Here is a 25563-nt window from a genome sequence, read left to right as displayed (position 1 = left end):
ATAATAAGCGTAGTTGGTCTCGACTTAAGAAGTGGCTCTATCCCTTTCTAGTCGCTATACTCGGTCATAGATCTCAACGAATATTCTATCCAAACTTGAAGCTCCAATGTTTTAGTATGTTTTGTTTCCTAAACTTGCATTGTTTTCAGAAATGGATTTCCAAGTGATCACAATAAGTTACCCTCAACGTTTTATAAAATTATTTTACAATCCAACCTAATTTTCAAACTTCATGGGCAGGCTGGTCCCTACTAGGCAAGCGAGGACGATGCTCACTCCTACTATAATTTTTTCTGTAGGTTCGAATACTATTCTTGGAATTAGGATCCTTAGAAGAAATTGACTTGAGTCGTATAGCCTTTCCTTGCACAACCATTATCCCACATAATTATTTCAAGACTTAATCATAAACAAAAGGATTAAATACTTGTGACACCCTATACTTTAGGTGTAAAAACAGTTTTTTCCTTCTACTTTCAAATTTAATATGTATATCCTTTAACTCTTATTTTTTAACAGTTTTGTCCATTCCGTTAGTTCACCGTTAAAAAATTCCGTTAAGTCGTTAAAATGTCTAGAATACCCCCAATTCAAATCATATATTTTTTTCTTATGCATTTTTTATTTTCTATTTTGGTCTTTCTTTTTGTTTTTCTTGTTTTTAAATTTCATTAATCATATGTCCTATCAAATATATATAATTGTAATCAACAAAAATTATCAAATTAATTATAAACATCTTATAATCAATTGGATAATGTCTAAAATGACATGTGAGTGCCAGTACTCAAATCCAGTTAGAAAGTTCTTTTATATTATGATGCTCTACAAACATATATTGATTATTTTCTACAATGCTAAGACAAAAAAGACTTCTACTACATATCCATACTTTGATGTAAAAATAGTTTCAAATTATTTATTTCCAACTTGATGTTAAGCAATTGTCATTAATTATCGTCTTGTTTACAATTAATTTGATAATTTGTGTTGATTATAATTATATATATTGGATAGCACATATGATGAATTAAATTTAAAAACAAGAAAAACCAAAAGAGAAAATAAAAAAGACATAAGAAAAGAAATAAAAAATATGATTTGAATTTGGGGTATTCCAGGCATTTTAACGGCTTAACGAAATTTTTGATGGTCAACTAACGGAATTGACTAAACTGTTAAAAAAAGAAGGACAAAACTGTTAAAAATAAGAGTTAAAGGATATACAGATTTAATTTGAAAGTAGAAGGACAAAACTGTTAAAAATAAGAATTAAAAGATATACAGATTAAATTTGAAAGTAGAAGGACAAAACTGTTTTTACACAAAAAGTATAGGGTGTTACAAGTATTTAATCCTAAACAAAATGAATGAAATTGAATTAAAACTACAACGAGAAAGAAAAACATTCTAGCTCAAAGGGTTTACAATGCAAACCCAAGAACAAAATTTAAAAAAAGAAGAAGGAGAAAAAGACCATCAAAAACACATAATATAATCTATGAATTTGATATTCCCATAGAATAATGTAACAACATATATAGAGGGTGAAAATATTATCAACAATTTCAGCACCTAGCTCAACGTTGAAATAAAATAGAATACTAGCTAGTATTTGGATCTTTTATATAAGGGGTGGCACTTCTGAACCAAAAAGACCGAGAACTGAGCCAAAATAACAGAGCCGAAACTAAAAAAAAACTGAACTGAAAAAAATATCAAATGGAAAAAAAAATCGAGAAAACTGAATTGGTTCAATTCGATCTTCAGTTTGAGGTTTGAACCAAACCGAAAATAAATAATGCGATGTTGATTTGTACACACACACGCATGAGACCGATCGAGAGTGAACGTCCGCAATATGACTAAAGTGAGGATGATTATGTGTCAAGCCTACAATTAAACTCTATTTCATGTGGGTCCCATCGTCTACCTCTCTCTCCTTCCTCTTTAAACTATACGGTGGGACCTACATGGAACTATATATGTGACACGTGTCCATCCGTAGTTTAACCATATGCGGACATTCGCTCTCAACATGCCCATATATATATATATAACAAGAGGATAAAGTCAACTCTATCTCTCTCTCAGCTCTCTCAAGTTGCAATCTCTACTCGTGGCTCTCATTCCCTCTTTGTCCTCTCTCGCTTACTTCGCCTCGAGTATCCGACTCACTCGCTCTCAGTCCTCTGTTCATTGGTATCAATCCAACGCATACTCGCTCTCAGTCTTCTAAATCTGTGTCTTCAACATCAACGAGTGGGATTACTCCTTGCCTCCTTTGCTTGGAAAGAGAATCAATCACCATTGTGGTTAATTTATGTATGTATTGGGTTGGATTAATGAGAAAACATGGTATAAGTTAATTTACCAAGGGATTGTCTTAATTTACTCCCTAAACTTAAACAATTGCCTAGATTGTCTGGAGTATATTCATCTAGCTTCATTCCTTTATGGGTTGTACTATCATCAATTCTTTCATGGTTTTGTTTTAAGTCTGAATTGCTTAGCACTGATGTTAATCATAGCTTGGGCTTCGCTATTGTCTTTATAATGTTAATTAGAGAAATAATAGACTATTGGATGTAAGGTTTGATGAATTTCTATTTTAGTTTGACTATAGCAATTGACAATCATAATATGTGGTCTAGGAGAACACATCTTCTGAGTTAGAGTCTGGCTTCCTTAGTGCGCAATAGTTTTCTTTGTTAAACTCCAACCATGGCCTAAATGCTTCGAGAAGATATTTAGATAAAATCCATGTTCGATTCAAGATGTAGCAAACGTATTAATCTTCTCTTTTTCCTAGTTTGTTGTTAGATTAATGCTTCTACCAATGAACTTTATTAGGCTTCTAAGTTTCTTAATCATAATTTTGTTTCCAAATGTAGTTAGTATTATTGTAGGCATATGTGGATTCATAACATCCAATTTCAGTATTCACACTGAGAAAGTTAGGCGACATAGAGTCAATGTTGATGGCAATGTTTGTATTGTTATGGTGACAACATTGGTTCTTGAGGTAATCTTTTCCTTAAGCCAAAAGATACTTATGCATAGAATATATATATTAGAATTTTATGTTAGTATTGGAGTTTCACTTTATTATTACCTTGGAGTAGATAAGTAATTGTCTACCATATATACAACTGTATACCAATTTGCTCAAACTTTATTATCACTGATGTGGTCATTAATAACACAATCAGTGTCACACCCCGGGCCCGATGGTAGTGCCAAGGTGGTATCACGCCGTACCAATCACTCTGATTATGCTTTGCAGGATAGTAGAGGAAACTTGTGATGCATACCTTGCAAACTCTGCTTCTCAAGGCTGATTGGGCAAAGTGCATTTCATATACAATTGAGGGCAAAGTGCATTTCATATACAATTAAGGTATTGTCATTGATAGTATCGTTTCTAAACAATCGAAGAAAAGAAATAAAACGTATATTTTTAATATTTATTTTGTATATCTATACTTGTATAACCCAAACAAGACATGCTACCCAAAACTGAATTTTTTGACGAGAAAGTCCATGAATGATTAAAAAACTTTATTCACAAATCAAATCAATGGAATATGCAATAACCAACTCCTATGTTTTTCTATATTTCTATTTTTTTTTTAGAATTTGTTTACACATGCAGAGCATGTGGGTAAAACTAGTTATTCTAATTAAAAGTACATAATCAATTCAGTAACATTTGTTTCGCATCGATATTGTGATACAAATTTATACAATAACTTTATTTATACTCTAAAATAATATAATATGGCTCTCCTCCTCTCTGTTGTCTCTACCCTAGCCTTCAACCTTGGTGTTGCTGGTGGCGGGTTTTGGGATGGTGGTGGTGAATTTTGTGAAGCAACGGTGGTTGCATTCAGGCATCGGATGGGTCATGGCCAACCTTTTTTCCTCCTTGGGTTGGTTTGGCTCAACACTACATCTCCTTCCTTCTCACCCTCCTCTGTCTCTTTGGTGGCGGTGGGTTCATGGCTCTTGGCGGTGGGTTCAGGGCTCTTGGCGGTGGCGGTTTAGGTGAAGTATGCTTCGGCGATCTTTTGGCATCTCTAATTTTCCTATCTCCTTTCAAGATATTATGTGTCGTTATAGGGGGTCGGGCTCTCCAATCCGGTGGTGCTCGTGACCTTCATCAGAGAGCGGATTTGGGTGTCAAGGTTGGTTGCCCTGATGGTAGTGGGGCACTATCAGCACCCGACGACGGTAGTAAAGGTTGACTTCTGTTGGTGGAGTAAGTCATCGGCGGCTCTGATAAGTTGGTGCCCAATTCTCTAGGTGCGGATCTAGGGTTTCTATTCTTGGGCCAGGGTTTGAAGTGTTTGGGTCTTGGGATTGTTGGTTTCAAGATTTAGATTTTTTTAGGTTGGTTTTTCGTTTAAACCTGGGGAGACCTCATTTGCGTAGGGTGATTCCGGTTTTTTCCTAATAAGTGACTGTAGTCTTGCATTCAGGGCATTTGGTTACTTTTGTGAATTCATACCATGGTTGTCAGTATTGTGACAGTTAGGGTTTAGTTCGCTAGGCTTTGTTGTTTCGCATGGTTCTAACTTCGTGCCTACCAGTTGGGTGTTCCATGTTCATGTTAACCTCTTACATTTTAATATATTTGATACTCGATCGTTCAATTTTTTTCGCATCATTTACAATAACCAAATAATCCTAATGCTCACTTTGAAAAGAACAAACAAAGTGTCCATACAAATGAAAGATTTCAATTAAAAACTATTGTGCAAGTAAGACATTAATGAATAAAATATGGCATGCAATCTTTTTCCTCTATTAGCCCCGACCTTTTTAACCAAATCTAACAAGAAAATTGCTTCAGTCATTTTTACATGTAATTGAATTTAGCAAATTGCACATTACTCTATAATTATTTACTAACCATTAAGGATGGGAGAAAGGTACTGTAGCTAAGATAATTATGTGTAATTTCAAAAATGTCACTGGGTCGGGTGTGAGAAATTTATGTGTTAAACGAGTCGGGTTGGGTGGAATTTTGGTGTAAACTAGGCTTTGCAGGTATTTTGTGTAGGTTCTGTTTTGCCGATGCCATCTGTTAGTTTTGTGCAGAGAGAGAGTGAGCACCGTTGTTGTTGATTATGCCATTGTTTTCGGTTTCTTTTCCCTCACTCTTCTCAGTTCTCTTGCTTTTATTTTCCCGGTTGGGTTGTTGATTGGAAGAGAGGAGGGAATGACAGAGAGGATTTTCATGAAACAAATTATGGGTTGCTCATCTGGATCAAACTTTGAAGGTATGGTATTTCATACTCTATCCTCCTCTCTTCCAATCCCCAATCTCCAAACCCTGAAATCAATTCTCACAAGCAACCAAACTCCAGTATAAAGTTCAAACCTTGAATCGGATTTATAACAGAGAAGCCATGGCGGAGGAGACCTAGTTAGCAGAAGCAGCAAGAGGGCCTTGCGAGACCTTTCAGGGCCACAACCACTGTGTTTCCAACCTTGCCTTCTCCTCCGACAACCGCCTCAGCGAGGCGTGCTGGTGAATCCTCGAAGCGTCGAGTCGTCGACGAGAAAGATATAGTGAAGGCCCAGATCGAATAGCGATCTGATCCGGTCAGGTCAAATAAAATGGCACAAGTTGTAATTTATAGAAATATATGGGCAATGCTTTAAGCTTTTTTACCATCTGACTTTTTTATAATTTTAAAAACTTGCTTGAATTTTTTTATAAATTAAGGTGTTTAAATGGACTTTTTTATAATAAGCCAAAAAATATAATACTCTTATTTAAGAGTTTGAAACAATAAATTAATCATTAGAAAACATTCTAAAAAAAGTCACAAGTAAATTCTAGTTTCGAAATATTGTCGATCGACACCGATATATATGATCGATATATATATTTAGTGACCCTCTAAAAATTTCGTCCATTTTAAACATTATTTGACCGTCCTTATCTACGGTGAACCAAAAAATAAACGTTTTGACATAAGAAAACCTCATTGACTGGGACTTTACGAAATGGGTTTCCTTGATGCAACCACGCACAATTGGTGAAAAAAATTAGGTGATTTCAAATATGTAAACAACTTTCGGCATTCACATCTTGGTAATGAGTCATCCCTTAAGGCATATTAGTGGTGTTTTTGGTTTACTGTAAATTCCGACAGTCAAATGAGGTCCGAATTTGATGAAATTTTACAATGGTCACTAAATATATATATTGATCACATTAGATGGTGTCGATCGATTCCAATAAGTTTTCTTCATATAGTCGCTTCATAATGCGATGGTTTTATTATAAACGTGATATAAAGGTTATGATACATTAGTAGACATTTCGGCGATCGACAACTCCAGTTCTAAATATGGTCGATCGACACCAGCAGATGTTATCGGTATATATATTTGGGGAACCCATAAAAATTTCGTTAGTTTTGGACATGGTTGACCGTCTGTATCTACGGTAAAAAAAAGCATTTTGACATATTAAAACTCTCATTGACCGGGGCTTTGCCAAATTGGTTTCCTCGGTCCGATCGCGCCCGATCTGTGACAAAAAATAGGTGATTTCAGATTTGAAAACGGCTTTCGATGTTCGCATCTTGGTAATAGGTCTTCCCTTATCGCATATTAGTGATGTTTTTGGTTTACCGAAAATTCTGACCATCAAATGAGGTCTGAATTAGATGAAATTTTACAAGGTCACTAAATATGTATACCGATCACATCGGCTGATGTCAATTGATCTCGAGAAGTTTCCTTCATATAGTCTCTTCATAATGCGATAGTTATATTATAAACCTAATATAAAGGTTATAGTACATTAGTGGACACTTCGGAGATCGACAACTTTGGTTCTAAATACAGTCGATCGACACCAGCAGATGTGATGGGTATATATATTTAGGGACCCCGTAAAAATTTCATTTGTTTTGGATATAGTTTGACCGTCCGTACCTACGGTTAACAAAAAAACATTTTGACACATTAAAACCCCATTGACCTGGGTTTTGCCAAATGAGTTTCCTCGATGCGACCATGCACGATCGGTGACAAAAATTAGATGATTTCATATATACAAACGGGTTTTGACTTTCACATCCTGGTAATGAGTCATTCCTTAGGGCATTTTAGTGTTGTTTTCGGTTTACCGGAAATTCTGACGGTTAGACGAGGTCCGAATTAGATGAAGTTTTAATAGGGTCGATTAATCCCGAGAAGTTTACTTCATATAGTTGTTTGATAATGCTACAATTTTATTTTAAATCTAGTATAAAGTTATAATATAATATAAAATTTTAAATCTAGTATTATTAACAAAATATATGTATAATTATTACCAAAAAATACATATAATTGATATATATAATATATTATATGCATGTACAATATTTTATTTTTTGACGGGCTTTTACGGGCCGGGCCGGGTTTCACACCTCTAAACTAAGCCTGGCTAGAGACCCATGGAAGCGGGATTTGACGGGTTTTCTCACGGACCGGGCCAGGTAAAACCCCATTAGGCTTGCGAGCCTCCGCGGGCTAAATGATGAGGCCTATGTGCATTCATTAGGTGTCAATGAAGCTTGCAAGTAATATGGAGGGTACAAGTCGTTAGTGAAAAGCCTAATCGGGATGGATGGGGCTGCATGAGACATTGATTAAAACAAAAATTATAATAACGGTCAATACATTTTTTTAAGATGCCATGAGCCTTGTCCATCTTTAATTTGAAAGACAAAAAGTATTAATTTGACCCAAACAAAAGATAAACGAAATAATTAGAATGAACTTAATTTGATTCTGAAGCGCAATTTTGTTATTTAATATTCAATATAAAAAATTAGTGATCGTAAAGTCTAACTTTGTTCATTTCCATTTTGATGTCGTCACAAAGAGAATGGTTATTATTGTCTCTGACTACGGCTAAAGACAATATGAGAGAGAAGCTACCAGGATTTAGAGAGAGAGAGAGAGACTAACGCAAATCTGGAGTGCGAGCAAAATCTATAAAAAAAATGAGCAAGATCTATAAAAAGCAAGCAAGATCTAGATTTAGATAAAAAGAAATCACTTTGGAGAAAGAATGAAATCAAGAGAAAGACATAGCGTAATCTAGAGTAAGATAAACTAGATCAAGAATGTGCAGGCGATTTAGGATTTGAGAAAAGATGATGTTATTAACATACCTTTTTTTGTTATTAACACACCTCTTTAACATTGAATGATACAACATGACATCATCTTTTACAAAAGTCATGTGAGTTATGGTGTGTTAATAGTAAAAGGGGTGTGTTAATAACACCACCCTTTGAGAAAATATTACTTTATACTTCTCTCATTGCGGTTTTATATAGTTCTATCTAGCAAAATGACCATTATATCTCTTTACATTCACATAATTACAATTATATAAAGTGTAGGATTTTGTGCGCAAATTTCTTATTGGGATATGAATCCTACATTGAGAAATGGGACATTGTCATTGTATTTATAAGGGTTTTATATTTTGCTATTTTATTTTGGATGTGATATTCAAATATCATAGAAAGTTAACCCTCTCTCTCTTCTCGGAAACAGGTAAACTAAGGGAAATACATCTCAAAATTACAATTATGATCAAGATTCAAGAGTTAACATCTCGTCTTAATAAGCAGCTCCCTCAACCAGCTTCCTCAATTTCTTGGTCCTCAATCGCTCTATATATGCTTCACTACCATCGTAATGATACCTGTATATGACAAAGGACTACGTCTCAGTATTGCCTTTATTGTTACAACAGTTGGCTCAACTGTAACTCAACTTTAACTGAACTTTGATAAATTGGTGTTTCAGCTAGTATCAATTTCTTGAACAATTTAATTATCTAATAATTTTGAGATTGAAAATGTCTAGTGTGGGTTCTTCGATCAGATTAAATTAATGACTGTTATTGATCGAGTAGGCCAGGATTCATCATATCTAATAAAAAAAGTCTAGAGTTCTTATGCAAACCTTGGTGGTAGAGATAGCAAAGGACTTAAGCTTTGTGCAAGCTTAACAGCTTCATCCTCAGTTTTCACTACATGACTGTAACAGAAATATCTCCCGCAAGAAGACTGGTCCTCCAAAGCTCGAATATGAATATTTGCAAGAAAGTCCACGTCAACAAATGCTAGTAGACCATTTTCATACATTTGAGCTGCTCCTGCAAGCAACAATGAAAATTTGCAACTTGAAGATAATAAATGACGTTCAAGGATCTTATGGTTATCTATGGTTGATTGCTGATAGAATAACATACAGATTATTATGCAACAATATTATTTCCATAGTATACAGTACTAACCGTTAAGGTATGACATAGTCGGCCGAGGATTTTGTTGTGCGACATCGGGCCCAAGGACTAGTCCTGAATTTATAGACACCATGTTAAGAGTCCGGTCCATTGACAGAGCCCAAGCAGCTTGTTCCGATAGCGTCTTTGCTAGCGCATACCATAACTACAAATAAGAAAATACAATATTAGCTAAGCTAATGAAGGTTGATTAGGGGACAGATTTTCAGAACAATGAGACAGACAAGTGAATCTGACAGCTAAAAATTAAGTACAGAGTTCCGTGTTTGATATGATTGAGATGCACTTATCCCTCATACACCTTCATGATCACTCGTTTTTCTTTTGTAATAGGTTTGTAAGCTAACTCGACTTAACAAAAGTACCTAGCTCTTCCCATTTAAAAACAACTTCGGGAAAGAAAAAAAAGGGGTCAAAATTCGTAAGATAAAGCATAGAATATGAAACCTTCAATTTCCTGCAAAATTCAGGATTACTCCATGACTTTTCATCCACAGCCTTCTCAGAAGAAATGTCCTCTCTCCATACTGCTGCAGCCAGTGAAGAAGTGAACACAATCTTCTCCACGCTCTCTGTCTGCGCACATCCTTCAATTATATTGATTGCTCCTCTCACCTCCAAGTTCACCATTGTTTCCTACCAGGGTCAGAAAATTTGAGAATTATGATCACCGTGAACGTACACATAGGACAGAAAGTTGGAGGAAATATGTAAACAAAAAATGAAGAATACGTACACCATATCCTTCGGGACTGTCTAGACAACAGAACACAGCAGAGCAACCTTTCAAAGCCAAAAGAATGCTATGATAATCCAAAACATCAACAGAGAAAACTGCCAATCTCTCTTCTTCTTTCTCCATTTCCTTAATTCTCTTCTGAATCTCTATTTCACCTGCATGGATCAAATGGCGGAAGCCGAAAGTTTAGATTGAGAAATCCCAAACTAACTTGTATATATAACATAAGTATCGATCAAATTCAGTCATACTGGACATTTGAGAATAGTTCAAATGCTTACCATTTTTCTGGGTAGCAGCGTGAACTATGAAGCCTCGAGCAAGTAATCCTTTGAGAATCCAGAAGCCAACGTAGGTTGAAGCATCAAGAACACAAACTGTGGGTTTTTCGTACTTCATTTCGAGTTTCCTTTTCAAGTTATTTCTTTCATGATGTATATATATGCCTATAAATAATGAAGGTGGGATATAATTTGGTGAAAGAATTTGGTGAACTAGTTTGTTACACGTTCCCATCTGCTCACCATAATATGTTGTAGCTAGAACTATTCTGCCTCTTTCTCTATTACTTTCTTGTTTTAATTTTTATAACCAAAGTGTGACTTTCATCCAAGAAATGCATTAGCTCCAAATTTCTGTAATTTCTTTTGTGCCAAAGAAAATCCGTTTTTCCATTGAACTTGCACAAATTAAAGGACTAGCACTAATCAACTGTATAAAATTAAAATTATAGATTGTCGCTTCTAATGCAAGGAATTTAAACTTTGACAAAACAGTATAGGAAGGGTAGGTTTGCTTCCCAAGTTCGTCTTATGCATGCATAGCCAATTCCAATTTGCTTAGTAATTTTCAACGGCGTGTGGATGACTAAATGGAATAGATGGATCTAACGAATGGTTTCTGAATTGACATGAATGGGTTTTCAGAGCATACATGACAAAATGAGTTACGCCTTTATTTAACCCAGTATCTGAAAACAAAGTCATTCAAGACTTCAAGTTATGTAGACAAGATCACGGTCAACCAAAAATATGATCCAAACAAATCGCATGTGGACTTCTGGAAGCCAATTGGGTAAACTATGGAACTTTCTACCAGAAATCTGCCGTTTGAGCCAAAATAGGTTCAGCCCTGCTGGGCGGGCGCTCTACCGGAAATTTCCACTCCGTCGGTTCATTTTTGCACCTGCAATGGAATTCTGCTAAAATCACTAAAAAGTTTATAGTGCATTGTACATCAATCTGGCATCTGGCATTATCATACCTTGATCGCCAGAATTATATTCCATCAGTCTAATATCTTTCATTTCCATTTTCTTTTTCATTTCTTTTAGTTTATTTTCAGTGACCTATTTATTCAAGTCTATGTGATCAGAGGACTGGAATTTATATATTGGCTTCAATATGAAGAACTTGTGACCTATTAAGTTCTTGTTCATATTCTTCCAAAGAATGATATAGCACTTGTGTACAGACTATGGTACTAGAGTATACCCATCATGCCACGATGATCATAACACATCTGCATTATACGCCATTCATGACCATGTCATCAGACGATGTATATATCAAGTCTTGAACAAGCTGGATGAAACCTGAAAAAAGAGAAGTCACGGAACTGTCAGAAAGGACGGATCTGTAAATTATATGAATTCTAATAGCTCAGCTGAATAATGGCTTAAGTCTGCAGCTAGTGAGAGTTTTACACAACAAAAACCAATATCAATAGAGCATGAATCTTAAAGAACTGGTATGAAATCAGGTTAATATATATTTAATAAGCATATAGGTGAATATGGAAATTCAAGGACAGATCTTCTATGACTTGGTTTTAAAGATAAATAAATAAGCTACGATTATAGTTATTTGAGTAAGCTTTATCTTGAAATTAGACTACCAGCCCACTTTCGGTAATCTCTCCTCCCGAAAGTTAAAAGCTTGAATAATCAGCCAAGTGTAAGGTAACGAAAAAGGTTTTACAGCAGAGTAATCAAGATGATGCTCTTTCCTGCTTCAAAGCTGGAGCTTTTAAATGCACTTTCAGTGCAGGAACAAAACAAGATAGAAATTTCAAAAGGAAGTTTAGAAATGAAAAGGGAAATAAAGAAATATTATATGAATAACAGAAACATGAGCAAATGCACAACATTATGGTGAAAATAAAAAGTTGATACATGTATAATCATGAAAAGAAAAAGATGAGTAATTGTGAAAGAAGAAAAAGAGATGAGTTTCACAGAAGTCCAGTAAGATTTATTATGCAAAGAGAATGTTATCACTGGAATACTGTGAATGTATGCAAAAGGTCTACAAAGAAGTGAAAAGATCCTATAAAACCTATCAATCTCCAAAACAAAATAGCCAAACTTTCCATAGCTACAAATCCATCAGAATCTCCCAACAAGGGACAAAAATTACACTTATACATTGCATGATAAAGAAAATGTACAGACTTGCTACAGTTTACATAAAAGCAGATATCTAGACTTGCTTAGTAACTTCTTATTTTGTTACATCATTATGACTTCAGAATAATACAGAACTACAGGGTCCTGAGATATTATCTTTTCTATTTAGTTGCATAACTATAAGTACAAGTCAAAAGAGCAACAACAGCTTCTTCTTTTTTTCTATAAGTAGCTCTACTTAATTTTACCAAAGGAATCTCAGAGAAGAGTGTTTTTCAATAAGAGAAATTAAAGCCGTATTAAGATAATAACAAAAGATATAAGTCAGACATACCTTCACATGATGTGGCATAATCTTAACATCAAAGGGTGCATGAAGCCAAGCTTCAGGTGGATAGAGCAAAAAATTCTCTGGCTTACTGGTATACACATCTGCATATTGATGAATATGATACGCAAAAGCAGATTCTTGACCTTTATCTGTTAGGAAGGTGGCTCCGAAAGATGTATTGAACATTCCCTTCATCATGTAGCTTGCCTTACGTCTGCACTCATTTAGTTCCTCTAACAGTAACTTGGCCTCACTTCTCTGACTATTAGTCACCGTTGAATGCAACCTACCAAGCAATTCTTGGAATATATGAAATTTCGCCTGTAAAGAATGAAGTTTTAGAGGCAAACATAAAAAAGTTAATATGTTTAACTATATCGGACAAGAGAAATTCTCCCATGCTATTAATTTGGCCATTATGCTACAATCTTAGCTGTTACTACAGAAAAGAAAAAAATTACTGAAGCAAATGAGGATACCCAAGTATACAAAACAAGAGACGTGAGGAAACTACTGGTAAGTATTTACCTTTTTTTAGTTAAATAAGATAATTGGTACATTAATTCACTGTCTGACACTCAACTTCTATACAAGGAAGAAAGAGTCAAAAACAAAAGTTTTTGATATCAAGGCACTTTTGTCTCACCATGTGCCTCATAGCCATGAAGTCTTGATGTGTAAGCTCGCTTGGGTCAGAGTGCAAATGGGAGTGACTATGAGTTTGGCGTTATTTGTTAAAGTGAAAGACTTCAGCATTTTTCAGCTGCGGAAGAAAACCAACATATGATATAACTCTTTCGAAAACATACTTAACTCTGTCGCTTCATTGTTTTAACATATATATACGCGCGCGCACACACACACATATATATAATAAAAAGGAAAAAGAAGGGCCAGATCTCAATGTCCTCTATGCATACAGTTGGGTCAGCTTTGCACCACCCCAATGAGAAGAGTATGCTTCCCTGGAGAATAGTATCATGCCTTTTGCAAAACAGACTGAGCCCATGAGGAAGTTCTCAGTATGCTTCGCTGGAGAAGCCTAACGTGCTGTTTGCAAAACAGACTGAGCCCATGAGGCAATTCTCTTCCACCTCTATGGGTTAGGTGTTTAAAATACTGGTCAAACCCTCACTCCAAAAGTTGAAAACATAACCTCAATTCTTATTTTTTTTAAGAAATAGTGTGTATGTGGATTCAGTATCCCATCAGTGTTCATGTGAAGCCCAATGCAACTACAATGTTTATTGTTAAAAAACCTAGGAAGAAAGCTAGAGCACAACCACAATTTTTTATTTTATAAGTAAATAAAACTTCCCTTTCCAAAAGAAAAAGAAAAAGAAGAAAATTAAAAATAAAAAGCAGAGCACCTAATCTGATGTCTATATCACATGTGACTATTTAAGAAACCGAAAATAAAGTTCAAGATACACACCGAAATGGATGCTCAGATGTGTAAAAATCTGGCTTATTGGCTTTGGCTATCACAACATCAAAAAGTTCCCTCCAAGAGCCATTACACCCCAATGAATCCTGACAAAAACTCACCATACTTTATCAATTAATCCACAATTAATGCCAAACGAATATATAGGAAATTATGTTACGCAGAGACACAATAATACTCACGTGTATAACAGACAAACCGAACCTCAAATTCAGTTCTAGCACAATATATTAAAATTAACAAGTTTTCTACACCTTCTAAACTTTAAATGAGTTCCAGTGTTACCAAGCCAACAATAAGATCTAGTTCATATTCCAACCTGACGGATAGCAATTTTTTAACCAACCATATACCACTGGGTACTGCAGCTATGTCAGTTTTCAGTTTTGAGTCAAAAAGATGGATAACTATAGTTTTATAGACAGTGACATCAGATGGATTTGACGATTAGCTTGCATGAGTTGCGATCAAATATTGGCTTGGAAACTTGTATAGAGACCTGTTACGTTCTGTAAAACTTGGCATTCTACAGGTGCATGTTGATCCCACAGTGTATTGGTAAAACATGATACCCAATAGCCCAAACCCCAAGAATCCAAACCTTTAACTGAACAATTCTAAATTACAACTCCGTCCCCTCCCCCAAATACAAACAAAAACACATGCAGTCAGGTAAACTCCTAAATTAGAAGATAATGCAATCCAATAAAAGCAAATCATCCCTAAGCAACGAAGATTATAAACAGCTTGGATTAGTCAACTCAAAGGAGTAGATTAATGAACAAGCAGGATGAAGTACTTTATATTAGACAGAATGAGATTACTCAAACACAATCAATAGCATCGATTTCCACCTGTATACACTATCAAAACTATACAACTCATCTATCATAGAAAGACTGCATATTCAGAAGTCAGAACATAATGATTCATCACAACATAATAGCACTATAATGGTAAGGGTAGAGTATCCAGTTATTGATTTTACCTCCAACAAAAACCGCATCCCTCCATCCACAAAGTAATATGGAGAGTTAGTCATCAGGAATAGTTTTTTCCCTTTTTCTCTGAGCATCTTCAGGAAGTGTAACACCTGACCCTATATTGACCGAGATGACGAGATGATATTACCACCAAGAAAAATAATAAGCTCAAAGTAGACAATTAAATTAGATGCTAAGGTTCCCTTAATAAAATATGCTTTACCATCAGCATGATTGAAACATATCATCTTGCTATATGACTTACATTTTTAACAAGATATTTATGGGGATCAGAAAGAATTCCTCTATGAACAAGGCCAGTACGGTGAACATGCTGAATGGCACGATTTACATCTTGATAGATGTAGCAAGCATCAAATTCCAGCCTGGCATCCACAAAATATTGTACGATGTCTGCAATGAGGCATGCCTATGAAGTGTAACACCTGACCCTGGCATTAAAACACCATAAAGCTACAATCTTAGCTGTTACTACAGAAAAGAAAAAAATTACTGAAGCAAATGAGGATACCCAAGTATACAAAACAAGAGACGTGAGGAAACTACTGGTAAGTATTTACCTTTTTTTAGTTAAATAAGATAATTGGTACATTAATTCACTGTCTGACACTCAACTTCTATACAAGGAAGAAAGAGTCAAAAACAAAAGTTTTTGATATCAAGGCACTTTTGTCTCACCATGTGCCTCATAGCCATGAAGTCTTGATGTGTAAGCTCGCTTGGGTCAGAGTGCAAATGGGAGTGACTATGAGTTTGGCGTTATTTGTTAAAGTGAAAGACTTCAGCATTTTTCAGCTGCGGAAGAAAACCAACATATGATATAACTCTTTCGAAAACATACTTAACTCTGTCGCTTCATTGTTTTAACATATATATACGCGCGCGCACACACACACATATATATAATAAAAAGGAAAAAGAAGGGCCAGATCTCAATGTCCTCTATGCATACAGTTGGGTCAGCTTTGCACCACCCCAATGAGAAGAGTATGCTTCCCTGGAGAATAGTATCATGCCTTTTGCAAAACAGACTGAGCCCATGAGGAAGTTCTCAGTATGCTTCGCTGGAGAAGCCTAACGTGCTGTTTGCAAAACAGACTGAGCCCATGAGGCAATTCTCTTCCACCTCTATGGGTTAGGTGTTTAAAATACTGGTCAAACCCTCACTCCAAAAGTTGAAAACATAACCTCAATTCTTATTTTTTTTAAGAAATAGTGTGTATGTGGATTCAGTATCCCATCAGTGTTCATGTGAAGCCCAATGCAACTACAATGTTTATTGTTAAAAAACCTAGGAAGAAAGCTAGAGCACAACCACAATTTTTTATTTTATAAGTAAATAAAACTTCCCTTTCCAAAAGAAAAAGAAAAAGAAGAAAATTAAAAATAAAAAGCAGAGCACCTAATCTGATGTCTATATCACATGTGACTATTTAAGAAACCGAAAATAAAGTTCAAGATACACACCGAAATGGATGCTCAGATGTGTAAAAATCTGGCTTATTGGCTTTGGCTATCACAACATCAAAAAGTTCCCTCCAAGAGCCATTACACCCCAATGAATCCTGACAAAAACTCACCATACTTTATCAATTAATCCACAATTAATGCCAAACGAATATATAGGAAATTATGTTACGCAGAGACACAATAATACTCACGTGTATAACAGACAAACCGAACCTCAAATTCAGTTCTAGCACAATATATTAAAATTAACAAGTTTTCTACACCTTCTAAACTTTAAATGAGTTCCAGTGTTACCAAGCCAACAATAAGATCTAGTTCATATTCCAACCTGACGGATAGCAATTTTTTAACCAACCATATACCACTGGGTACTGCAGCTATGTCAGTTTTCAGTTTTGAGTCAAAAAGATGGATAACTATAGTTTTATAGACAGTGACATCAGATGGATTTGACGATTAGCTTGCATGAGTTGCGATCAAATATTGGCTTGGAAACTTGTATAGAGACCTGTTACGTTCTGTAAAACTTGGCATTCTACAGGTGCATGTTGATCCCACAGTGTATTGGTAAAACATGATACCCAATAGCCCAAACCCCAAGAATCCAAACCTTTAACTGAACAATTCTAAATTACAACTCCGTCCCCTCCCCCAAATACAAACAAAAACACATGCAGTCAGGTAAACTCCTAAATTAGAAGATAATGCAATCCAATAAAAGCAAATCATCCCTAAGCAACGAAGATTATAAACAGCTTGGATTAGTCAACTCAAAGGAGTAGATTAATGAACAAGCAGGATGAAGTACTTTATATTAGACAGAATGAGATTACTCAAACACAATCAATAGCATCGATTTCCACCTGTATACACTATCAAAACTATACAACTCATCTATCATAGAAAGACTGCATATTCAGAAGTCAGAACATAATGATTCATCACAACATAATAGCACTATAATGGTAAGGGTAGAGTATCCAGTTATTGATTTTACCTCCAACAAAAACCGCATCCCTCCATCCACAAAGTAATATGGAGAGTTAGTCATCAGGAATAGTTTTTTCCCTTTTTCTCTGAGCATCTTCAGGAAGTGTAACACCTGACCCTATATTGACCGAGATGACGAGATGATATTACCACCAAGAAAAATAATAAGCTCAAAGTAGACAATTAAATTAGATGCTAAGGTTCCCTTAATAAAATATGCTTTACCATCAGCATGATTGAAACATATCATCTTGCTATATGACTTACATTTTTAACAAGATATTTATGGGGATCAGAAAGAATTCCTCTATGAACAAGGCCAGTACGGTGAACATGCTGAATGGCACGATTTACATCTTGATAGATGTAGCAAGCATCAAATTCCAGCCTGGCATCCACAAAATATTGTACGATGTCTGCAATGAGGCATGCCTATGAAGTACAATCGAGACAAAAAAAAATTGAGTTAAAACAAAGCAAACTCATTCCTATAACATAGGAGACTATTGATATTACATGTGGCACTGAGTTATGTGTGCAGCTTTTGTTCAAGGAAAATGGAAGTCCAGACCCCTTCTTCTTTCACCCATCTTTTACCATTTTCGCATGATCTTCCTATGTAACTAATCCAATTTTTCTTACAGGAAAAGATATTTTGTACTTGGAGGGGTTTGATGGAGAAGCAGGCTGTTATTGACTTAATATGAGGGGCATTGTGTGGATGGTACAAAACGAATTATGAAGATTAACTGGTGGGAGGGAGCATTTGGTACATTAGAACGCAGTTTCTGGTAAGATAGAGAAATACCATAATATTTTTATTCTTAGATTGCATAGAGAAAAATACCATAATATTTTATTCTTAGACACTTTAATCTGCATTCGGGATCACTTTTCAGATTTTTGGAAAGGTTTAGGATTCTGTATCTACTCCCAGAACAGCTACTCTACTATGATTGCAGTACAAGCTTTCTGGTCTAATCTGTGTTTCACATTTACAAATCTATAATGAAATAGAATATAAAACTAAACCTGCCCACAAAAAGATTGCAAAAAGATCCTTGCTAAAAGTTGCCATCTAACGTGTATGTTCTAATGCAGAAATGCTGAAATCACCATCTCCTTATAGACATCACATCATCCCCAACCCCTCCACCCTCTCTACTTCCCCGTCCCCTACCCGGTGGGTCCTTGTTGGATAAATGTGGAAATTGAATAGAAATGCTAACCTCGCTAAAGCAGAAGAAATCCATTAACCCAACAAGACTAGCTGCTTGATCACGACCAATGCGCCTTGTGCCATACATCTCATCTATCTCCGTCCTACTAAGCTGCATGTGGTTTCAAAAAGGAAAAAGAGGAAAGATGGTAAGAACCAATATAGTGCATCAGAATCTTACTAAAAAAGTTTGATTGACAAAGAAATGCAACAAAAATTGTCAACTTTCAGTCACCACAAAACCGAGCCTGTACAAATTTACATTTTTCAAATTGAAAAGTTGTTAAAGCATGTGGTCCAAAGTTGTGCTGTACCTGCACTCCTATTGATGTGGCTGCGCGGCTGCAAGTTTTTTTTTTTTTTTGGTTCTTTTGGCAGAGCAGAATATGTATAATACATATTCTGCAGCCACAGCCATCTTACTTTCTTAAGCAGTCTTTATGAACAAATAGACATTTATCTTTTACATGGACAAGTTACAAACTCATGACTAGACCTTCTAATTTTTCAGTTTTTTTTTTCTACACTAAAAGACTAAAACAACTATAAGGAAGCTACTCTAGAGCAACCACCACCAAACATATCAAAACATCTATGGCAGCACCAACAGAGGGGGCAAAGATATTTTTTCAGTTGCATAATGAAAGAATTAATCATTTCTCAGTTGTATCCCTCTTTCCATGAGACAGAATAATCATTACAATGATGTGGATCCATTGAGCCTTAATTTTCTGATTAACTGCAAAACACTTGTTACTTTCCTCAAAATTTTCTATCTTCCTTTCCTGTTATCCCATCAAATACCTAGCTTAAAGTTATCCTAGAAGCCTGGTAAAATAATAGTGAAAATATCTCTATAGAAACTACCAGTTCTGGAAAGCGTGCAGTAATCACGAAGAATAATTAATTGTGAAGTACCTTTCGCCGACCATAGTAGCATCCATCTGGTTCAAGTGACCCAAAGAAGTCCAGCTTTAAGAGACACCCTCTAGACTTGTCATAGCTTAGTCCTCTAATGGGAAAAGTTGGATCGTACTTGAATTCCATGCAAACCTCGGGATAGTGGAACTAAGACAACGACAAACAAACATATCTAGTTAAATAGGACTAACACATCAGCGCCTCAAAGTCTATCAGTATTACTTCAATGCATTTTAATCTAACCTCGTTGACCATATGCTCCATAGCAAGATCATATATCAAGTTCTGTAACTCTGACGAGTAATGTGCCAGCGTGTAGTCATAGTCAAATCCATAAACTTGAATACTGTCCAATCTCAGGTTCTTATTGACATATATCCCTAATGTCACCGCCACGACACTAATCAACAACACAATCAACACGACTAATCAAGCTCAAAATGTGAAACAGAAAATGATGGACTGGCAAACCTTCGGGATTCATCTTGGGCATTTCTTTAAGTGCCTGCGGAATATTGAGGAAACTCTGCTTTGCAGCATCGAACTCCCGCCGAATCTTTGCAATCTCATCATCAGGAAACGCAGAATGAGCATCACCTCTGGTGTGTTCATCTTCCAATTTCAACAACGTTTTATCTGGTGTGGCAATTGCTCCATAACTCCGAAAACCTAAAATTGAAGTACAAAACAACAGCTCGATTCATTCGTAATGATCAACACAGAACCACATTTACAGTAGACAGGTCAAAATCATACGCGCATTAACAGTAACACAACTAACTCATTTTCTTGATATATCATTCCTTGTTTATATACATGTGTGAGTGTGTGTATAGATTTTAGCAATGAGAGAAAGAGGAGGAGTGAACCTTGAAGAAGTCCAGATGATGAAAAGCTCGTACTCTGCAACAAAGAAAATAGAGGATTAGAAGGAGCTTTCACATAGAGATGTATATATAGAAACACAGAGAGAGAGAGAGAGAGAGAGAGAGAGAGGTACGTTAATGGAGGAGCAGAGGGGAAGAAGCCTACGAAAGGAGGCCATGAGAGAAGGGAAGGGGGTTTCAGCTTGGGATTGGAATTGGGCAGCGGAGTAGTAGTAATAAGAGTAGGGTAAGCAGATTAGTTAGCGTCTATGAGAAAATGAAGAGAAAATTCTTCCAATGAAGCACCACCATTTGAACATTCACACCTCAACTTGTTGGGAACTAAAATCCACTATGCTATAAATTTGTCCAAACTTTTCATTTTGGACCTTTTGGTCACACTTTCCGCTAACTTTTTCATATTCATTACTGTTTACCCCGAAAGAGTGAAGTGATTTGGTTGCAAAGTAATTGAATCGAACTAATGTATCGGTAAGCAATGATCAAAATATCGGTATCGGAGAATATATCATTTTTTTAAAAGGGAGATATCAGATATATCGGGGATATTAGAAAAAAAATATTGTTCCTCTTCCAAAATTATTTATTTATTATTGAATTACATACAAATAAATACAATTATTAATTTTATCTATTACTCAAAAGAGACTCTAGGTGTTTGAAAAGATGCACGTTGGTCAACAAAACTACAATACTTTGCCCAAGACATACGAGCCATAGAGTACGAATTGTAATGATTAACATGATAGTCATATATCTCTTTTGAGCTACTAATAGTTTCTCTGAGAAATGGATAATAAAGATGAACCCAACTCGATAATTGATCATAAACGTCTCCAAACTGACCATAATTGTAAATAGGATGAACAGGTTGATAGTTGACTTCATGTGATTCGTTTGACATCCCACTGTGTTATGTGCCTAAATTGATATAATCAAAACTTAAGGCAACTCAACTAACATCAGATGAAATATTTTAATCATCAATGACTCCTCTTATCCTCCTCCTGCACCTATTTTGTTGTTGCGCACCATGACCGCCTGTTCTAGATCCATGATTCTCATCTTGGGTAGAAAAATCAAAATTACTTTCACAAGTAAACTGCTCAAATTCTCCACCTACACAAAATTATCCATATTCAAACCTTAATCTCCACCACCTTGTCGACTTCCACCACTACCATCACCATTACCACCACCACCACCACTACCATCATCATCATTATCTGAACTATCTGGAGTTGCTACACCGCCCCACACACTAGCATTATCAGAATCATCTCTCGGATCTCCAACTTCATCAGATAATACCTTTTTTACATCAATTCCAAAATCAGTTGCCTTTTCTACGACATGTGGAGGAGGGTTGTCATTTTCATCATCGAGGTGTGCATGCATAATCCAATCATGAAAAAGATCAATGTCATTATGAAGTGGTTCACTAACAACATGAAGTAAATCGATATCGTTGTTTTCATTGATCACATTATCTTTTGCTCGTTTATCACGCAGTCGTAACTTCATGTTATAGTAGTAGTATACGAGTTTTTCCAACTTCTGATATGCAAGACGGTTCCTTTGCTTTGTATGAATAAGAGCAAAAGTACTCCACTTTCTTTCACAAGCAGAAAAGGAAGCCGTTTGTCAAATTTCAGTATTATCATCATTTCATGATGGGTTCACGGGTTGCTAGCACTCTATGAAGGTATGAGGGAACTTCTAGGAGACAAAGACTAAAATGTGGCTCATGTTTTCTTTACTTTTCCCAACAGTGCTCGAGGAGAACACTCCTTATATAGATATCATTTGAGAGGACATCAAGGAGATAAAGATTACTACTCTTTCTATATTCCTCGAGGAGAACACTTGTTACTAAAATTCTAGATATTCTCTTATGACATTCATGAGTGTCAGACTACGTTGTGACCCTTTGATTTGGATTCTCTCACGGTCAAGGAGAGCACTAGTCACTGATATGTCTTGACTTTTAAGAGTTAAGACTTGAACTTTCTCTGCTCATCTCGATATCTTTTACGAAAAATTAAAAATTAGCCGATTGAAGGACTACTCTTCTAGTTTTATTTTTTATATCCCTCGAGGCTCGAGGTGATTAATTAATCAAAAACTTCAGGTCAAGGAGAGCCCGAGACATCCTCAAATTCAGTTAAATTTTTTTAAGTGAAAATTTTTAAATATTTCTCTAAAATATTGAAGATATATCAAATATATCGTAAATATCGGAGAAATATCGCAGATATTTTATGTTATCGGAGAAATATCGCAGATACGGGAAAAAATAAGATATTTAACCCTAAGATATATCGTTTTTTTTTTAAATGAGATATCGGAGGATATATCGGAAATATCGGGGAGATTTTGTTCCTTGCCTATAAGATCAAATGATTGATAACTTTGTTTGTTTAATTTTACTCTTACACTAAAGTCGTACACTAATCAGACAGATTTATTTCTCTATATTCTCTACACAAATATCAAGATGAAAATGTATCATTGACATGTATGGCTTTTTAAAACTTAGCAACGCCCGAAGATATAGAACACAATCTCCGCGAGATCCGTAAAATAACTACATGCACCGTAGAACATTTTGGGTGGTTATGCAATTAGCAAGACATTCGATTTCATGGCAGGATATGCTCAAAATAAAATTAAGAGATTCAACGACGTGGTGAACTTCTTTAGACAATACACCGTAGAATATTGTAAGAGGTGAGATTGAAATAAAGTGCAATCCCATCAACTGTATCACATGGCAATAGAACTACATTCTTCAACTTAAAAGTTAGAAAAACATGGTATTGGAGCAGTTGAATTCCAAACAATTAGGGTGGTAAAAACCATCCAATTGGTGCGGGTGGTCACCAATAGGCCTCATCATTTAGCCCGCGGACCCGAAAAGCCCGCGGAGGCCCGCAAGCCCGACGGGCTTTTACCCGGCCCGGCCCGCGAGAAAGCCCGCCAAAACCCGCTTCCGTGGGTAGAGGGCCGGGCTTAAATTAGAGGTGTGAAACCCGGCCCGGCCCGCCAAAAGCCCGCAAGGCCCGTGAGACCCGGCCCGCCAAAAGCCCGCAAGGCCCGGCCCGTAAAAGCCCGCCAAATAATAAAATATTATACATACATATTTTATTAGGTTTAAAATAAAACTATTGCATTATGAAGCAACTATATTAAAGAAACTTCTTGGGATCGATCGACACCAGTAGATATGATCAGTATATATATTTAGTGACCCTGTAAAAATTTCATCCAATTCGGAACTTGTTTGACCGTCGGAATTTCCGGTAAACCGAAAACAACACTAATATGTCATAAGGGAAGACCCATTACCAAAATACGAACACAAAAAGTCGTTTGCATATCTGAAATCACCTAATTTTTGTCACCGATTATGTGTGGTCGCACCAAGGAAACCAATTTGGCAAAGCCCCGGTCAAAGAAGATTTTAATATGTCAAAACGCCTTTTTCTTTGTTAACCGTAGGTACGGACGGTCAAACAATATCCAAAACGGACGAAATTTTTACGGGTTCCCTAAATATATATACCGATCACATCTACTGGTGTCAATCGACCTTATTTCGAACTAGAGTTATTGATCGTCGAAGCGTCAACTAATGTATCATACCCTTTATATTAGGTTTATATTAAAACTAACGCATTATGAAGCAACTCTATGAAAGAAACTTGTCGGGATCGATCAACACCAGCCGATGTGATTGGTATATATATTTAGTGACCCTGTAAAAATTTCATCCAATTCGGACTTCGTTTGACCGTCGGAATTTTTGGTAAATCGAAAACACCACTATTATGCCCTAAGGGAGGACTTATTACAAATATGTGAATGCTGAAAGCCGTTTGCATATATGAAATCACCTAATTTTTGTTACCTATCGTGCGCGGTCGAACTGGAGAAATCTATTTGGCAAAGCCTCAGTCAATGAGGTTTAAATATGTCAAAACGCCTCTTTTTTAGTTGACCGTTGATACGAACGGTCAAACCATGTCCAAAACGGATGAAATTTTTACGGGGTCCCTAAATATATATACCGATCACATCTACTGGTGTCGATCGACCATATTTTGAATTTGAGTTGTCGATCGCCGAAGTGTCCACTAATGTATTATAACCTTATATTAGGTTTATAATAAAATTATCACATTATGAAGCGACTATATGAAGGAAACTTCTCGGAATCGATCGACACCATCCGATGTGATCAATATATATATTTAATGATCATTTTAAAATTTCATGCAATTCGGACCTCGTTTAACCGTCGGAATTTCCGGTAAACCAAAAACAACACTAACATGCCCTAAGGGAGGACCAATTACCAAGATGTGAATGTGGAAATTTGTTTACATATTTGAAATCACCTAATTTTTGTTACCTATCGTGCGTGGTCGAACTGAAGAAATCTATTTGACAAAGCCCCGGTCAATGAGATTTTATTATGTGAAAACGCCACTTTTTTTTGTTGACCGAAAATTCCGACGGTTAAACGAGGTCCGAATTGGATGAAATTTTTACACGGTCCCTAAATATATATACCAGTCACATCTATTGGTGTCGATCGACCATATTTTGAATTTGAGTTGTCGATCGCCGAAGTGTCCACTAATGTATTATAACCTTATATTAGGTTTATAATAAAACTATCACATTATGAAGCGACTATATGAAGGAAACTTCTCGGAATCGATCGACACCATCCGATGTGATCAATATATATATTTAATGATCATTTTAAAATTTCATGCAATTCGGACCTCGTTTAACCGTCGGAATTT

The 25563-nt window shown here is 35.9% G+C and overlaps 2 protein-coding genes across 2 annotated transcripts; both read right to left on the bottom strand.

The window, feature by feature from the left end:
* Positions 1-8449: 8449 nt before the first annotated feature.
* LOC126790983 (cinnamoyl-CoA reductase-like SNL6) lies at positions 8450-10502 on the bottom strand. The gene is made up of 6 exons (XM_050517371.1): positions 10355-10502; positions 10071-10228; positions 9782-9970; positions 9326-9479; positions 8992-9184; positions 8450-8728 (listed from the first exon to the last, which is right to left on the bottom strand). The coding sequence occupies exons 1-6, from the start codon at positions 10470-10472 to the stop codon at positions 8644-8646; spliced, it is 897 nt and encodes a 298-aa protein (XP_050373328.1). The 5' UTR covers positions 10473-10502; the 3' UTR covers positions 8450-8643.
* An 825-nt stretch (positions 10503-11327) lies between these two features.
* LOC126792134 (uncharacterized) lies at positions 11328-20987 on the bottom strand. Its single transcript, XM_050518619.1, has 16 exons — positions 20863-20987; positions 20732-20765; positions 20334-20531; positions 20106-20242; positions 19860-20009; positions 18952-19053; positions 17990-18154; positions 17730-17840; positions 16730-16827; positions 15941-15963; positions 15507-15655; positions 15247-15357; positions 14247-14344; positions 13458-13524; positions 12815-13132; positions 11328-11667 (listed from the first exon to the last, which is right to left on the bottom strand). Exons 1-16 carry the CDS (start codon positions 20905-20907, stop codon positions 11641-11643), a joined length of 1833 nt encoding a protein of 610 aa, XP_050374576.1. The 5' UTR covers positions 20908-20987; the 3' UTR covers positions 11328-11640.
* Positions 20988-25563: the final 4576 nt, after the last annotated feature.

Source organism: Argentina anserina, chromosome 4, assembly GCF_933775445.1.
Source record: "Argentina anserina chromosome 4, drPotAnse1.1, whole genome shotgun sequence".
Classification (NCBI taxonomy): Eukaryota; Viridiplantae; Streptophyta; class Magnoliopsida; order Rosales; family Rosaceae; genus Argentina; species Argentina anserina.
This window is presented reverse-complemented; position numbering and strand designations above follow the sequence as displayed.

What these genes read in the sequence shown, in the direction of transcription:
- LOC126790983 (XM_050517371.1), bottom strand. Translation starts at nt 10,472, where the DNA reads ATGAAGTACGAAAAACCCACAGTTTGTGTTCTTGATGCTTCAACCTAC. An exon ending in CGCTGCTACCCAGAAAAATG is followed by an intron (nt 10,229 to 10,354) that starts GTAAGCATTTGA and finishes TGATCCATGCAG; the next exon opens with GTGAAATAGAGATTCAGAAG. An exon ending in GACTATGTCATACCTTAACG is followed by an intron (nt 9,185 to 9,325) that starts GTTAGTACTGTA and finishes TGTTGCTTGCAG; the next exon opens with GAGCAGCTCAAATGTATGAA.
- LOC126792134 (XM_050518619.1), bottom strand. Translation starts at nt 20,907, where the DNA reads ATGGCCTCCTTTCGTAGGCTTCTTCCCCTCTGCTCCTCCATTAAC. An exon ending in ATTTCTTCTGCTTTAGCGAG is followed by an intron (nt 18,155 to 18,951) that starts GTTAGCATTTCT and finishes TGTACTTCATAG; the next exon opens with GCATGCCTCATTGCAGACAT. An exon ending in ACATCTGAGCATCCATTTCG is followed by an intron (nt 15,964 to 16,729) that starts GTGTGTATCTTG and finishes TTACACATCAAG; the next exon opens with ACTTCATGGCTATGAGGCAC.